At 45.1% G+C, this 15,392-nt stretch overlaps 1 protein-coding gene across 2 annotated transcripts in view; it reads left to right on the top strand.

The window, feature by feature from the left end:
• MUC16 (mucin 16, cell surface associated) overlaps window positions 1-15,392 on the top strand; it is a 63,051-nt gene that overhangs the window by 23,628 nt on the left and 24,031 nt on the right. For both annotated transcript variants that reach the window (XM_081504406.1, XM_081504407.1), the window contains 9 exons: window positions 874-1,046; window positions 3,733-3,768; window positions 3,991-4,056; window positions 7,580-7,704; window positions 7,796-7,863; window positions 8,738-8,910; window positions 10,607-10,642; window positions 13,365-13,489; window positions 13,583-13,650. In XM_081504406.1, the coding sequence (XP_081360532.1) occupies window positions 874-1,046; window positions 3,733-3,768; window positions 3,991-4,056; window positions 7,580-7,704; window positions 7,796-7,863; window positions 8,738-8,910; window positions 10,607-10,642; window positions 13,365-13,489; window positions 13,583-13,650 (870 nt within the window). The remainder of the gene's footprint in view (window positions 1-873; window positions 1,047-3,732; window positions 3,769-3,990; window positions 4,057-7,579; window positions 7,705-7,795; window positions 7,864-8,737; window positions 8,911-10,606; window positions 10,643-13,364; window positions 13,490-13,582; window positions 13,651-15,392) is intronic.

Below are 15,392 nucleotides of genomic sequence, written 5' to 3'. Positions count from 1 at the left end.
CGAACCTTGACTCCTGCATTAGCAGGCGGATTCCTTACCCCTGAGCCACCAGGGAAGCTCTACAATCTTTTATATATTCAAGTACTGAGAGTAAATTCAGCATGTGGAAGCCCCCATATGTACACTCAGGGTACCTACTTCCTTGTGTGACATCTCCCAGTCACTGACCTTTTGTCAGAGAATGGAATGCCCCCAGCTCCAAAGATAGTCACTCTTGCCCTCCAGACATGATTCTAGGTCTTCCCATTTCCACTGATTCCACTGATCCACTGAGATATTTTTGGCTCTGCGATACCATCCCCCATCCCACCTCCACCCTAGACTGGCAGCTTGACCTCACTGTTTCTTTCAAAAAACTCAGTCTCTCTCATCACAGGGTCCATTCACCAAGAACACTGGCCCTATTAATATGTAGTAAACTTGGCTGCCTTTTATTGAGCTAAATGCTAAGTACTGTGAGGTCTATACTATTACCTCATTTAATGAACGAAAAAAGTTGAGCCACAGAGAGGTTTAGAGACTTAGCCAGAGTCACTCAGCAGTTGAGTGGCAAGGCTGGGATTTAAGGAATTGAACATTGCCTTTTTTAACCTTGTTGAACCCTCAGATTCCTTCCTTCCATCCCTTCTGTCCTGCTTTCGTTTTTACAGTGTGTGATGCCTTGTTATGAGTGCCAGCTTAGCACAAATATCAGCATTTCTAGACACTACATCCTCTGTGTTCAGGGACCTTGGCTGGCATAGTCATTTCCAATTCTCCCCCAACACCAAAACCATTCCAGTTTTCCCTCCTCAGTTCCTTCCCTCAGTGAGGCTTTTCAGAGCCCTTTTCTGGAATTCCCACCTCCCTATGCTTGTGTCCTACCCTACCCAGGCCTGAAAAAAACAGAAGAGCCACTGGAGTTGATGCTGTCTGTACTCACCGACCTGACCCCATGGGCCTTAAACTAGACCGAGAGAGGCTGTACCGGGAACTGAGCCAAAAGACTCACGGTGTCACCCAGCTGGGATCCTTCACTTTGGACAAGGACAGCCTCTATGTCAATGGTGAGCATCTTTTTTTTTAGAAGACAAACCAATGTATTACTCCACCTAAATAATGTTAACATATTTTAAAAGTTTTTTGTTTTAATGCATATCAGACATTTTCAATAGTGTTATCTTTCTTAGGTTGTTATGGTTGTTTTAGTAGCTAAGTTGTGTTGGACTCTTTGCAACCCCATGGACTGTATGTAGCCTACCAGGCTCCTCTGTCCATAGAATTTCCCAGGCAAGAATACTGGAGTGGGTTTCCATTTCCTCCTCCAGGGATCTTCCCAACCCAGGGCTCGAACCCTTGTCTCCTGCATTGGCAGAAGGATTCTTTACCACTGAGCCACCTGGGAAGCCCTTCTTAGGTTTTTATGAATAGTTCTAAGTGGGCTTTCCTGGTAGCTCAGCTGGTAAAGAATCTGCCTGCAATGCAGGAGACCCTGGTTTGATTCCTGGTTGGGAAGATCAGCTGGAGAGGACCCACTCCAGTATTCTTGGGCTTCCCTGGTGGTTCAGCTGGTAAAGAATCCGCCTGCAATGTGGGAGACCTGGGTTTGATCCCTGAGTTGGGAAGATCCCCTGGAGAAGGGAAAGGCTACCCCTTCCAGTATTCTGACCTGGAGAATTCCATTGACTGTATAGTCCATGGGGTCGAAAAGAGTTGGACACGACTGAGTAGTTCTAAGGTAAAGGATGGTGTGAAAGAAGAAATGGAACTCCACAGATTTGGGGTAAAATCAGTCTTGTGACTTAGGATAATTTATTTAATCCCTCTAAGCCTCAGTTTCTTTGTCAGTAAAACTGGGATAAAAGTTTCATATAGAGGGATTAAATTTTGCACACAGAAAATGTCCAGTTAAACACTTATGCAAAAAAAATGAGAGGATGGATAAATTAGAAGTCTGGAGTTAACATACACATACTACTATATAAAAAAATAGAAAGTCAACAAGGACCCACTGTACAGCCCAGGGAACTCCACTCAATACTCTGTGATGATCCATATGGGAAAAGAATCTAAAAAAAGAGTGGATATATATATATGTGTGTGTGTGTAACTGAATCACCCCCACTGCACACCCAAAACCAACACAACATTGCAAATCAACTACACTCATATGGGTTTCCTTGGTGGCTCAGGTGGTAAAGAATCCGCCTGCAATGTGGGAGACCTGGGTTCAGTTCCTGGGTTGGGAAGATCCCCTGGAGAAGGGAAAGGCTATCCACTCCAGTATTCTGGCCTGGAGAATTCCATGGACTGTATGGTCCATGGGGTCACAAAGAATCGGACATGACTGAGCGACTTCACATTTTCACACCAATATAAAATACAAATTTAAAAATACCTTATACATACACATAGGTCACTTACGGAGTGCCTTTGCATTCTAACTGTATGCCAGCTGTCCTGCCGTTTAATGGTCAAAACTCTAGAAAGAATCATTTTCTCCACCTTAGACATAATAGAGGACAGACACTCAAAAATGCTTTCACTGTCAGAGATGGGCAAAATCTGAGTGTCTTTTTTGTAACCACACGTTGAAGCTGAGACTCTGCCCTCCTGGAAGGGATGGGATTCTCCAGTTTGCCACAGGACCCATCTTGTGAATCATTTCCCACTTGAGCAATCTCCCTTGATGACTCAAGAGAGCCCATGGGCTCTTCCGTTTGCATTCCTGCATTCCAGGACTTTGATTTATAAACTTGTCTGAGGCACAGAACCTTTCTCCAGAAGATGAAAGAGACTTGGAACTTCCCTGGTGACCCAGTGGCTGCGACTCTGCATTCCCAATGCAAGGGCCCCAGGTTTGATCCCTGGTCAAGAAACTTCCCTGGTGGTTCAGATGATAAAGAAACTGCCTGCAATGCAGGAGACCCAGCTTCCATCCCTGGGTTGGGAAGATCCCCTGGAGAAGGAAATGGCAACCCACTCCAGTATTCTTGCCTGGAGAATCCCATGGACAGAGGAGCCTGGCTGGCTACAGTCCATGGTAATTGCAAAGAGTTGGACACAATGGAGCAACTAACACTGCTCCTAACAGGGAACTTCATCCCAAATGCTACAACTAAGACCTGGTGCAACCAAATAAATAAATTTAGAAAAAAAAAAAGAAGATGACACACACTATCAATCTGCCTATAGCCAATGGGGACCCAAGAGTCTGACCATTCATCTTCCCCCCGGCAATATCTCAAAATCTCCTCTAGAAAAGCACAAATTTAGAGCCCATGTTCTAGAAATGTCAGTGTATTTATCTTCCCAAATAAATTACAGGGCTCCCCTTGTGCCTCAATGGTAAAGAATCCACCGCAGATTTCATCTCTTCAGGGAAGATCCCCTGGAGCAGGAAATGGCAACTCACTCTCATATTCTAGCCTGGGAAATCCCATGGACAGAGGAGCTTGGCGGACTACAGTCCATGGGGTTGCAAAGAGTTGGACATGACTTAGTAATTAAAAAAACAACAGTAAATTGTGAACCCATGAAGACACATACTGGGTCTTTGATTTCTCAGCCTGGTGGACTATAGTCCATGGGGTCACAAGCCTTTTAAGAACAAGATACAGTTGTTCCTCCATCATAACTGTTGTTTTGTAACTTGAAGTCTCAGTTGAGGGTGGGGCGTGTTGGTCCTTGAGCTCTATCTTGGCCATCTCGTTCCTGCTTGCATCCCAATCCTGTCTCCGTTTCTCATTGCAGGTTACACCCAACGGACCTCAGCCTCCACCCCCAGTGGTGAGTACTCAAGACCTTGATAACCGTGTGCTCCAGGCCCCTGGTGGACAGACACTGATCCCCTCCTTCCAGAGTCTCAGGGAGTAGAAATATGGGAGGACCTGGGTGTCTCATCCAATGCCCGCTAGGTACAGTGGCTCCAAATGGACAGGAAAGATGCACGTGGTGGCATGCGTGCCCCGCTTGGAATCCCTATTCTCACTCCAGACCATTTTTCCTCAGCTTCTGGGACCTCCACACCCTTCCCGGGGACCTCCATGGTGCCAACCCACTTCCCCAGCTCCACAGGTGGGTGACTTCTTTCTCCAGATCTTTCTGTTGCTGTATGCGCTTAGTCACTCAGTCATGTCCGACTCTTTGCAACCCCATGGACTGTAGCCCGCCAGGCTCCTCTGTCCATGGGATTCTCCAGGCAAGAAGACTGGAGTGGGTGGCCATGCCCTCCTCCAGGGATTTTCCCACCCCAAGGACCGAACCCAGGTCTCCCACATTGCAGGTGAATTCTTTACTGTCTGAGCTACCAGGGAAGCCCCCAGATCCTTCTAGGAAGCCTCAAAGCTAGGACCCATGGGTTTCAGAGACAAGTTGCCATGAGACAATCAGAACTACCATGGGCTGACCCTGCACTGTTCTAAATTCCTCAAGGGCATGGAATATGAATTCTTCATCCATACAGCTCTGTTGACCATGGGTAATTTACTTATCCTCTCAGTGCCTCAGTTTCCTCACCTGCCAAGTAAGAATAATAATACTTGGTAGTCATTGTAAAAGTGAAATGAAAATGTACATCAACTATATGCCAATAAAAACAATTAATTTAAAAAGAAAGAAAATGTACATAAAACACCTACCACAGGGAGTACCAAGGATTTTAGTGTGACAAATACTCATCAGATATGTGTTTTGTGCTAGGCAGAGGGGATAAGATTTTAGTCCCCTGCCCCCTCCACTAAGGGCTTTCCTTGTGACTCCGATGGTAAAGAATCTGCCTGCAATGCAGGAAACCTGGGTTTGACCCCTGGGTCAGGAGGCTCCCCTGGAGAAGGAAATGGCTACCCACTCTAGTATTCTTGCCTGGAGAATCCCAAGGACAGAGGAGCCTGGCGGGCTACAGTCCATGGGGTGTCAAACAGTCAGACACGACAAACAACAATCTTTCCCAGTCAAACCCTTGGCAACTACTAATCTGTTTTCCATCTCTATAATTTTGTTATTTTGAGAGTGTTATATAAGTACATGTAACCTTTGAGGACTGGCTCCTTTCATTCAGCATAATATCCTTGAAATGTGTTAACTCTTTTAACAAACAGTCACTTAACCTTCATAATTTCTCTACAATGCATAATTCTCCCCATTTTACAGATAAAGAAATGGAGATAGGCAGACAAGTTCAGTAACATGCCCCTGGTCACATGACTGATGAGGGGCTGAGAGGATTTACTATAGAACCAATAGAATTTACTATTTAAAATTTTTTTAATTTACCATTTTTAAATGTTTATTCACAATGTTGTATAGTCATCACCACCATCCATTTCCAGAAAATTTGCAGCATCCCAAACAGAAACTCCAAGCCCATTAAACATTAAATCCCCTTAACCCCCATGCCCAGCCCTGGTAACCTTTATTCTCTCTTCTGCCTCTGTGAATTAACCTAATCTAGGTAACTTTATGTGAGGAGAATCATACAGTATTTGTCTTTTCATGTTTGATTTATTTCACTTAGCATAATATTTTTAAGATTCATCCATGTTGTAGAAGTATTAGAAGTTCATTCCTTTTATCAGTTCAGTTCAGTCGCTCAGTTGTGTCCGACTCTTTGCAACTCCATGGACTGCAGAACACCAGGCCCCCCTGACTATCACCAACTCCCGGAGCTTGCTCAAACTCATGTCCATCAAGTCAGTGATGCCATCCAACTATCTCATCTTCTGTCATCCCCTTCTCCTGTCTTCAATCTTTCCCAGCATCAGGGTCTTTTCCAATGAGTCAGTTCTTCGCATCAGATGGCCAAAGTATTGGAGCTTCAGCTTCAGTATCAGTCCTTCCAATGAATATTCAGGACTGATTTCCTTTAGGATGGACTGATTGGATCTCCTTTCAGTCCAAGGGACTCTCGAGAGTCTTCTCCAACACCACAGTTCAAAAGCATCAGTTCTTTGGTGCTCAGCTTTCTTTATAGTCCAACACTCACATCCATGCATGACTACTGGAAAAACTATAGCTTTGACTTGAGGGACATTTGTTGGCAAAGTAATGTCTCTCCTTTTTAATATGCTGTCTAGGTTGGTCATAGCTTTCCTTCCAAGGAGCAAGCGTCTTTTAATTTCATGGCTGCAGTCACCATCTGCAGTGATTTTGGAACCCAAAAAATAAAGTCTGTCACTGTTTCCACTGTTTCCCCATCTATTTGCCATGAAGTGATGGGACTGGATGCCATGATCTTAGTTTTCTGAATGTTGAGTTTTAAGCCAGGTCTTTCATTCTTCTCTTTCACTTTCATCAAGAGGCTCTTTAGTTCTTAGCTTTCTTCCATAAGGGTGGTGCCAGCTGGGTATCTGAGGTTATTGATATTTCTCCCAGCAGTCTTGATTCCAGCTTTTGCTTCATCCAGCCCAGCACTTCGCATTGGCAGGTGGCGGACTTTTAACCACTGGACCACCAGGGGAGTCCTAATTCCTCTCATGTAGACAATCTTTGGATGACCCCATCTGGTCTACAAATCAAGGCCAGACCCTTGTCCTGCATAGTCACTGCCTCAGTTTTCTGGGCTCAGAGGATCCCTCCAGTCTCACGTCTACATTCCCCCATGGCCAATGCACTTCATTCTGAGTGTAATTGTTCTGCCCTCCTGCCAGGACTATAGCCACGCTGTTCCCTCTGCTTAACACTTGCTCTGTTCCTATTCACCTCACTCTCACTCATAGGTTTGGTTACACTTAAAATGATGCTTCCTCTAAGAATCTTTCCTCAGTCACTGGCTGGGCGCCCATCCTGGAAATGCACACCATCCCCCATCCCCAGCTTCCCCTGCAGCATAATGACCTGATCACTCCACTGGCCACATTGAGAAACTATGCCCTATTCATCCTTTTTTTTAATATTTTATTTATTTGGCTGCATCAGGTCTTAGTTGTAGCATGTGAACTCTCAGTTGTGGCACACCCGATCTAGTTTCCTGATCAGGGATTGAACCCGGTCCCCCTGCATCGGTAGCGCTGAATCTTAACCACTAGACCACCAGGGAAGTCCCATGCCCTCTTCATCTTTGGGCTACCAGAGTCCAACACAGAACCTCACACACACTAGGTATTCAATAAGTGCTCACGGAATGAATGAACGAAGGTTCCTAATGTCTTGGCAATTCCAGAATGTTCTCTCCTTCAGCTTGAGAAGCCTACAGCTTTCCTTAGTCTGCTTCTGGTGCCTTGAGTAGAGGTCCCTCTGCTGTACAGCTGGTTCTCATTAATTTTCTGTTTTATACGCAGTAGTGTATATATGGGCTTCCCAGGTGGCACTAGTGGTAAAGAACCTGCCTGCCAATGAGGGAGATGTAAGAGATGTGGGTTTGATCCCTGGGTCAGGAAGATCTCCTGGAGGAGGGCATGGTAACCCACTCCAGTATTCTTATGTGGAGGATCCCATGGACAGAGGATTCTGGTGGGCTACAGCCCATAGGGTCTCAAAGAATTAGACATGACTGAAGCAACTTAGCACGCACAGTGTGTATATGTCAGTCTCAGTCTCCCAGGAAACCTTGGCCATGACTGTGGCCCAAACTGGACATCCTTCTCTTCCTCCCTCACTGCAGCCACTGACCTTCACCTGGTGTCCTTCACCCTGAACTTCACCATCACCAGCATGCACTACACGGAGGACATGGGGAGCCCATCTTCTCTGAAGTTCAGCGCCACCGAAAGGAGCTTACAGCATCGAGTGAGAGCCCTTGAACAGCCTCTGTTAGGTCCACCTTGTCCCTGTGTATCCTCTCATCCCTTCTGCTCACCTCCCTCTCTTTCCCCACCAGCTCAGGGTCTTGCTCAGTAAGACCAGTGTCGGCCCCCTCTATGCTGGCTGCAGGCTGGAGTTGCTCAGGTGAGATTCCCCCAGATGGAATGATTCATCTGATCAGTGGACCTTCTTGCACTGGGCACAGGACTCAGCAGCTAGGCATGTCCCTGGAAGTACTGAGCTCCAGTGCCCACCATGACCCCTCATGCCTTCTTCATGCCCAGATGGTGCTATGCTCAATGCTTGGAAACAAGGCATCATGTTATTCACAGAATCTGTATGATATTTTGTTTCAAATGAGAGCTCTCCTCTGCAAAGAAATGGGATAATCAGTGCAAATTCCTATCTGCAAATTCCTTTTTTTAAAGAAATCAATTTATTTATGCTTTCATTTATTTTTGGTTGTGCTGGGTCTTTGTTGCTGTGCGGGCTTTCTCTAGCTGTGGCTAGCTGCTCTCTAGTTGTGGTGCGTGGGCTTCTCTTTGTGGTGGCTTCTCTGGCTGTGGAGCACGGGTTCTAGGGTGCTCTGGCTTCAGTAGTTGTGGCACACGGGCTTAGTTGCTTTGCAGCATGTGAGATCTTCTGAGACCAGGGATCAAACCCACGTCCCCTGCACTGGCAGGCAGATTCTTAACCACTGGATCACCAGAGAAGTCCCTCTATTTTTTTGTCACATCGCATGCATGATTTTAGTTCCTCCACCAGGGATTGAACCCAGGCAGGGCAGTGAAAGCACCAAGTCTTAACCCCTGGACCACCAGGGAATGCCCCTGCAAATTTCTAATTAAAATGTTTTCTGTCCTTAGTTGCTAGGGGCTCGTCTCAGATGAAGGACACTTAGGAGAAACCCTGCAAGCTTCCAAGCTAATGCCTTCAGCAACTCCCTTAGCCTCCTCCCTTTCACACCTAGACGGACTCCTCCTTAGTACTCCACGTTCCTACATCTTTTCTTCTCTAGGTCTGAAAAGAGGGGAGCAGCCACTGGAGTGAATGTAGTCTGCAGCCTCCACTCTGACCCCACAAGACCCGCACTGAACAAACAGCGGCTGTACTGGGAACTGAGCCGTGAGACAGACGGCATCACCCAACTGGGCTCCTTCAGTTTGGACAGAGATAGCCTCTATGTGAATGGTGAGGGACTATATTATAGCCATGGTCTCTCAAGAGGAGGGGGACTTGAGTTGCCATTGTTTTCATTCTTCTTAAGGGAGCTCTGATCTGTCTTTTTCTCCTTCTGGTCTGGGTTGTCTTCATTATGATGAAGTAATAACTTGGTTCCGCCCAATCTTGTTGCCTGCTTGCTTCTTCTTGAACATCCCTCCACCACCTCTTCTCCTCTGCTTTCCCCACATAGGTCCCTAAATCCTCCCTCTTCTTCAATCTTTTTTTTATGTATAATATTTTTTATTTTATTTTTTATATGAAAGTGAAAGTGTCAGTTGTTCAGTCATGTCTGACTCTTCGCAACCCCACGGACTGTAGCCTGCCAGGCTTCTCTGTCCATGGAATCCTCCAGGCAAGAATACTGGAGTGGGTTGCCATTCTCTTCTTCAGGGGATCCTCCCAACCTAGGGATCGAACCCAGGTCTCCTGCATTGCAGGCAGATTCTTTACCATCTGAGACACTACTTTTGCTTAATTTTATTGTTATAATAATAATGACATCAATCCATTAAAATGCTTCAAATTCTCGATAACACGTTTTCAATTTTTCCTTGAAATAACTTCCTTCATTTTTTTTTTTTAATTGGGGTTTCCCTGGTGGTTCAGTGATAAAGAATCTGCCTGGCAATGCAGGAGATACAGAAGAGAGGGTTCAATCCCTGGGTCAGGAAGATTCCCTGGAGAAGGGAATGGCAACCAACTCCAGTATTCTCGCCTATTCCCATAGAGGCCTGGCAAATCTCAGAGGGGCCTGGCAGGCTGTAAAATCCTGTAAAATCCCAGAGGGGCCCGGCAGGCTACAGCCCATGGGGTCACAAAGAGTCAGACATAATTGAGCATGCATGCACATAATTGCTTTACAATGTTGTGTTAGTTTCTGCTGTACAACAATGTGAATCAGCTATAAGTATACATACCCCTCCTCCTTCCAGCCTCCCAGCCCTCCCCCATCCCACCCATCTAGGTCATCACAGAACACTGAGCTGAACTCCCTATGCTATATAGTAGCTTCCCAGTTCAGTTCAGTTGCTCAGTTGTGTCCGACTCTTTGCAACCCCATGGACTGCAGCATGTCAGGCTTCCCTGTCCATCACCAACTCTCTCGGAGCTTGCTAGCTAGCTATTTTACACATAGCAGAGTATATAAGGGCTTCCCAGGTGGCGCTAGTGGTAAAGAACCTGCCTGCCAATGCAGAAGACATAAGAGATGTGGGTTCTATCCCTGAATCAGGAAGATCTCCCGGAGGAGGGCATGGCAACCCACTCCAGTATTCTTGCCTGGAGAATCCCATGGGCAGAGGAACTTGGCTGGCTACAGTCCATAGGGTCACACAGAGTCAGATGAGACTGAAGCAACTCAGCACACACACACAGTGTATAGATGTCAATGCTAATCTCCCAATTCATCCCACCCTGTCCTTCCCAGCTGTGTCCACATGTCTGTTCTCTATGTCTGTGTCTCTATTCCTGCCCTGCAAATAGGTTTTTCAGGACCATTTGCTAGACTCCCCATATATGTGTTTATATACAATATTTGTTTTTCTCTTTTTGACTTACTTAATTTTGTATGACAGTCTGAAAGAGAAGAACAAATTCCATATATCCCTTAATCTTTTATGTTCACCCCAATGCTGATTCAGCTTCTCTCATCTTCTCTCCGCAGGTTACACCTATGCAGCCCTGGCCCCCACTACCACCAGTGAGTATGCCTGGCCTGGATTTCCTGGCCTGCCTCCACTTTGGGGTTGGAAAGCAGTTTTTCTCCTTCACCCTCTGTCCTCCATGAGGGAAGCTTCTGGAAGGTCCCTCCCTCATCCCTTCTCTCTCTTCTGGATCCTGGTGGGACGTTCTTATGTTCTCCCACCTGGCTTCCCTGGTGGCCCAGCAGCAAAGAATCTGCCCACAACGCAGAACTCGTGAATTCAATCCCTGGGTCAGGAATATCCCCTGGAGAATGAAATGGCAACCCACTCCACTGTTCTTTCCTGGAGAATTCCACGGACAGAGGAGCCTGGTGGGTTACAGTCTATGGGGTCACAAAGAGTCGGACATGACTGAGTGGCTGAAAAACAACAACAACGTTATCTACATTCTGATATCAACGTTATCTACGTTACTACATTCTGACCTTCATATGGCTTGCATTTTAATTCTCCTAAAATCATGCCCTTGGTACTCTTTTTTTAATATTTTATTTATTTATTTGACTGCTTCAGGTCCTGGTTATGGCATGCAGGATCTTTAGTTGTGGCATTCAGGACCTTTTTTTAAGTTGCATATGCAGGATCTTTTTTTAGTTGTGGCATGCAGACTCCTAGTTTCGGCATGTGAGATCTTAGTTCCCTGACAAGGGCTCGAACCCGGGTCCCATGCATTGGGAATCTAGCCACTGGACCACCAGGGAGGTCTCCAGTCACCTTCTGAGAAAACTAAGAGTTCAACATATGAATGGGGGGACAATTGATTAAAGTATATAGACTCTATACTTTAATTCTCCTTACAGTCATGTGATTTTGCTCCATTTTACAGTTGAGGAAACTCAGACTCAGAATACCAAGCTACACAGCAGATAAATAAGAAAACCAAGAGTTTGTGCAATTCCAAAACTCATGTTGTCACTTCTTGCTATTTATAGTGAGCTTATCTCAAAAGACATGCTGATTTTTGGTGCACACCTATTATGTTCTAGTTCATGGACCAGACATGATAGGTGTTCACCAAAATGCATTCCCAGCAAATCCTGTAATGAGAACCTCGTAGGTTTTCAAGAATCTACTGCCCTTGTCTTTCTCAGTCACTAAGTCATGTCCAACTTTATGTGCCCCATGGACTGTAGCCCGACAGCCTCCTCTGTCCATGAGACTTTCCAGGCAAGAATACCAGAGTGGATTGTCATTTTCTCCTCCAGGAGATCTTCCCAACCCAGGGATCAAACCCACATATTCTGCATCAGCTGCATGGCAGGCAGACTCTTTACCATTAACGCATCAGGAAAACTCACCCTTGCCATAGGAGTGTGTTATTTCAACACTCTCAAACTGTCCTTGGGCCCATCACTGATCAAAGAAGTGATGAGTGGAAGGAGAGAGAGAGAGAAGATGGATGAGCTGATGAAAGGCAGAAAGATGAATGGAAGAAGGGAAAGTGAAGGGAAGGAGGGAGGATGTATAAACAGATGTGAGGAGGGAAATAAGAATGAATGGAATGAAAGGAGGATGGATGGATGGAAGAAAGGATATGATGGAGGGAGGGAGGGAGCAAGGAAAGATGGATGAATGAAAGCAGGGAATGAAGGAAAGAGGGACAGAAGGATCATAGAGGGAGAGAAGAATGGGAAGAAGGAAGGGAAAGAGTGAGCTAGGAAAGAAGGATGAGTGGATGGATGGATAAGTGGGTAGATAGAAGAAAGAAAAGATAAATGGATAGATGTATGGATAGGTGGGTGAAAAAAGGAGAAAGGATAGAAGGAAGAAGAAAAGACAAATGCTTGGGAAGAAATATGGAAGGATGGAAGGAAAGGTGAACAGAAGGAAACCTGGACGTAGTGATAACATAGAAAGGAGTAAAGGGAAAGGAGGAGAGAGAAGAGATAAACTTTTATCCCAGAGAAAAGTTTTTGCTTAATCACTTAGCTCCTGCTGTGCTTATCTAGTCTGGAATCAAGTCAAGGGGTCTCTGGTCTCACTTGCATCATACATTCATTTATTCTACTTCTCTAGGGAACTATACAAGTCACCCCAACTATTGATCCATCTGTTCCCAGAACTGTGCTTAAATGTCTTACAAAAAGTAACTTGTTGAAACTTCAAAACAACCTTTGAAGCAGAAGTCATTATTTTATTATCTTACACATCAGTTCACTGAGATGAAAGGTTGGTTATAGCTGCTAGATTGTTGGGTTTTTTTAACCAATGCATAAAAGATTGGCACACCTGGCTGTAAGGGGAAGAGAAAGAAAAAGAAACACACACACACACAAACATATATATATATATATATATATATGAAGATATGTATATTTATTTATATATTACATAATATATAAATTACATGTTTATATAGTATACATTCACTTATAAATTTATATTTAAATATAAATAAATGTGCATAGAGAGAGACAGAGACAGAGAGATGGGGAGCGGAGAGACTGTGACAGATGTCTGGAGTCATCAGTGCCCTTTTCTCCTGGGAAAGGACAAAGCCACCAGTGTTTTCACAGAGCCCTCCACACCTACATCAGGGTGCAAAAAACGAGTCCCCAAATCATTAAGCCAACCCTCACTGGTTGCTGGAGCCGTCACATCAGCAAGTGACCTTCAGGTTGATCGGGAAGAGGATACAGGACCCTTGGATGCCCCGCCTGGGTGGACACTGGGACCCAAGCTCCCAGTGAGCCTGGACTCTCTCTCTACCTACTGTAGCTGGGGAGGCCAGTGAGGAGCCCTTCACGCTGAACTTCACCATCAACAACCTGCGCTACTCTGCAGACATGGGTCACCCAGGCTCCCACAAGTTCAACATCACAGACACCCTCATGCAGCACCTGGTGAGATGCCTGCTTCCCCCGCTCACCCCGTCGTGCCCCTCCTTGGACCGATGCCCACATGTAACCACCAATGGCTCTCTCCTTCCTCTCCAGCTCAGCCCATTGTTCCAGAGGAGCAGCCTGGGTGCCCGGTATGCGGGCTGCAGGGTCATCTCCCTAAGGTGAGAACACCCCCACTACCGGCACACCGCCTAAGGACGTGGACTCCTGGCTGTGGGAGCTGCCCCCAGAGGCAGTAGGCTATCCTTGGAGGGTCCTATTCTACATCCATTTTTTTCACATTACATTATTAATTGTTTTAAATTGTTATAACATATTTTTGTTTGTTGTTGTTATTATTGTTTTAGTCCCTAAGCCATGTCCAACTCTTTCATGACCTCATGGACCATAGCCCTCCAGGCTCCTTTGTCCATGGGATCCTCCAGGCAAGACTACCGGAGTGGGTTGTCATTTCCTTCTCCAGAGGATCCTCCCGACCCTGGGATGGAACCCATGTCTCGTGCATTGGCAGGCAGGTTCTTTACCACTGAGCCACTGGGGAAGCCCAATAACATAAATAATATAGATGTAAAATTAGCCTTTTTAGCCATCTTTAAGTGTACGATTCAGTGATATTAATTACGTGCACAATGGTGTGCTAACATCATCACCGTCTACTCCCAAAATTTCTCATCACTCTGAGCAGAAACTCCGTGTCCACTGAGCAGTTAATCTCACTTCTCCTGGTCAGTCTGTAAACTGTTGGTATGGGTGAAGCACTTTTCACTCATATTTTCATTCAACTGACACTGATGGTACAGCCTCTGAGGCAGGTGGTGCTCTGGGTGGCAGGCAGTAGAACTGCCCACAACTAGTCAATAAAACTGATACCTAATAGCAGAATAAATATCTAAGTAAAGTGATTTCAAGGGCAGTGAGAGCATATAGAAATAGAAATGGGAGAGCAGTTTCCCAGGTGGCTCAGTGGTAAAGAGCCCTCCTGCCAATGCAGGAGACATCGGTTCAATCCCTGGGTTGGGAAGATCCCCTGGAGCATGAAATGGCAACCCACTCCAATATTCTTGCCTGGAAACTCCCATGGACAGAGGAGTCTTGCAGGCTGCGATCCATAGGGTCGCAAAGAGTCGGACACGACTAAAGCAACTTAGCACACAAGCACACACATGAATTTATACTGTCCTTTTAAGGAAGACGAATTTTTTCTTTCCTTTTTTCCTTTTGTGTGTCATTTTCATCTTTTCTAGTTTTATTGAGTTGTAATTGACATATAGCATTGTATTATTAACAGTTTAAAGTGTACAACATAAAGATTTGATATATTTGTATATTGTAAAATAATTATTACCACAATACATTTAGTTAACACCCATCAACACATAATTACATTTTTTTCTTGTAATAGGAACATTTTATTAGCATGTCTTTCTTTAGCACTAGACACCTAGTTCTTCTCAGCATTTGTGGAGGTGTAAATGCCACTGCAGGCATGCATTTTTTTAAAAAAGTTTGTTTTTAATTGAAGGATAATTGCTTTACAATATTGCATTGGTTTCTGCCATACATCAACATGAATCAGCCATACATAGGTATACATATACGTACGTATACATGCATAGGTATAGGTATATATATATGTATACATACATAGGTATAGGTATACATATGTCCCTTCTAGGTAGTCACAGAACACGGGTTTGAGCTCCCTGAGTCATACAGAAAATTTCCACTGGCTATCTGTTTTACACATTGTAATGTGTATGTTTCCATGTTACTCTTTCCAGTCATCCCACCCTCTCCTTCCCGCCCTATGTCCACAGGTTTATTCTCTATGTCTGCATCTCCATTGCTGCCCTGCAAGTAGGTTCATCAGCACCATCTTTCTAGATTCCATGTATACATGCAT

Source organism: Giraffa tippelskirchi, chromosome 6 (assembly GCF_054371585.1).
Source record: "Giraffa tippelskirchi isolate mGirTip1 chromosome 6, T2T-mGirTip1v1.2.pri, whole genome shotgun sequence".
Lineage (NCBI taxonomy): Eukaryota > Metazoa > Chordata > Mammalia > Artiodactyla > Giraffidae > Giraffa > Giraffa tippelskirchi.
Note: the sequence above shows the minus strand (reverse complement) of the source record. Positions and strands in the feature narration are given on the sequence as shown.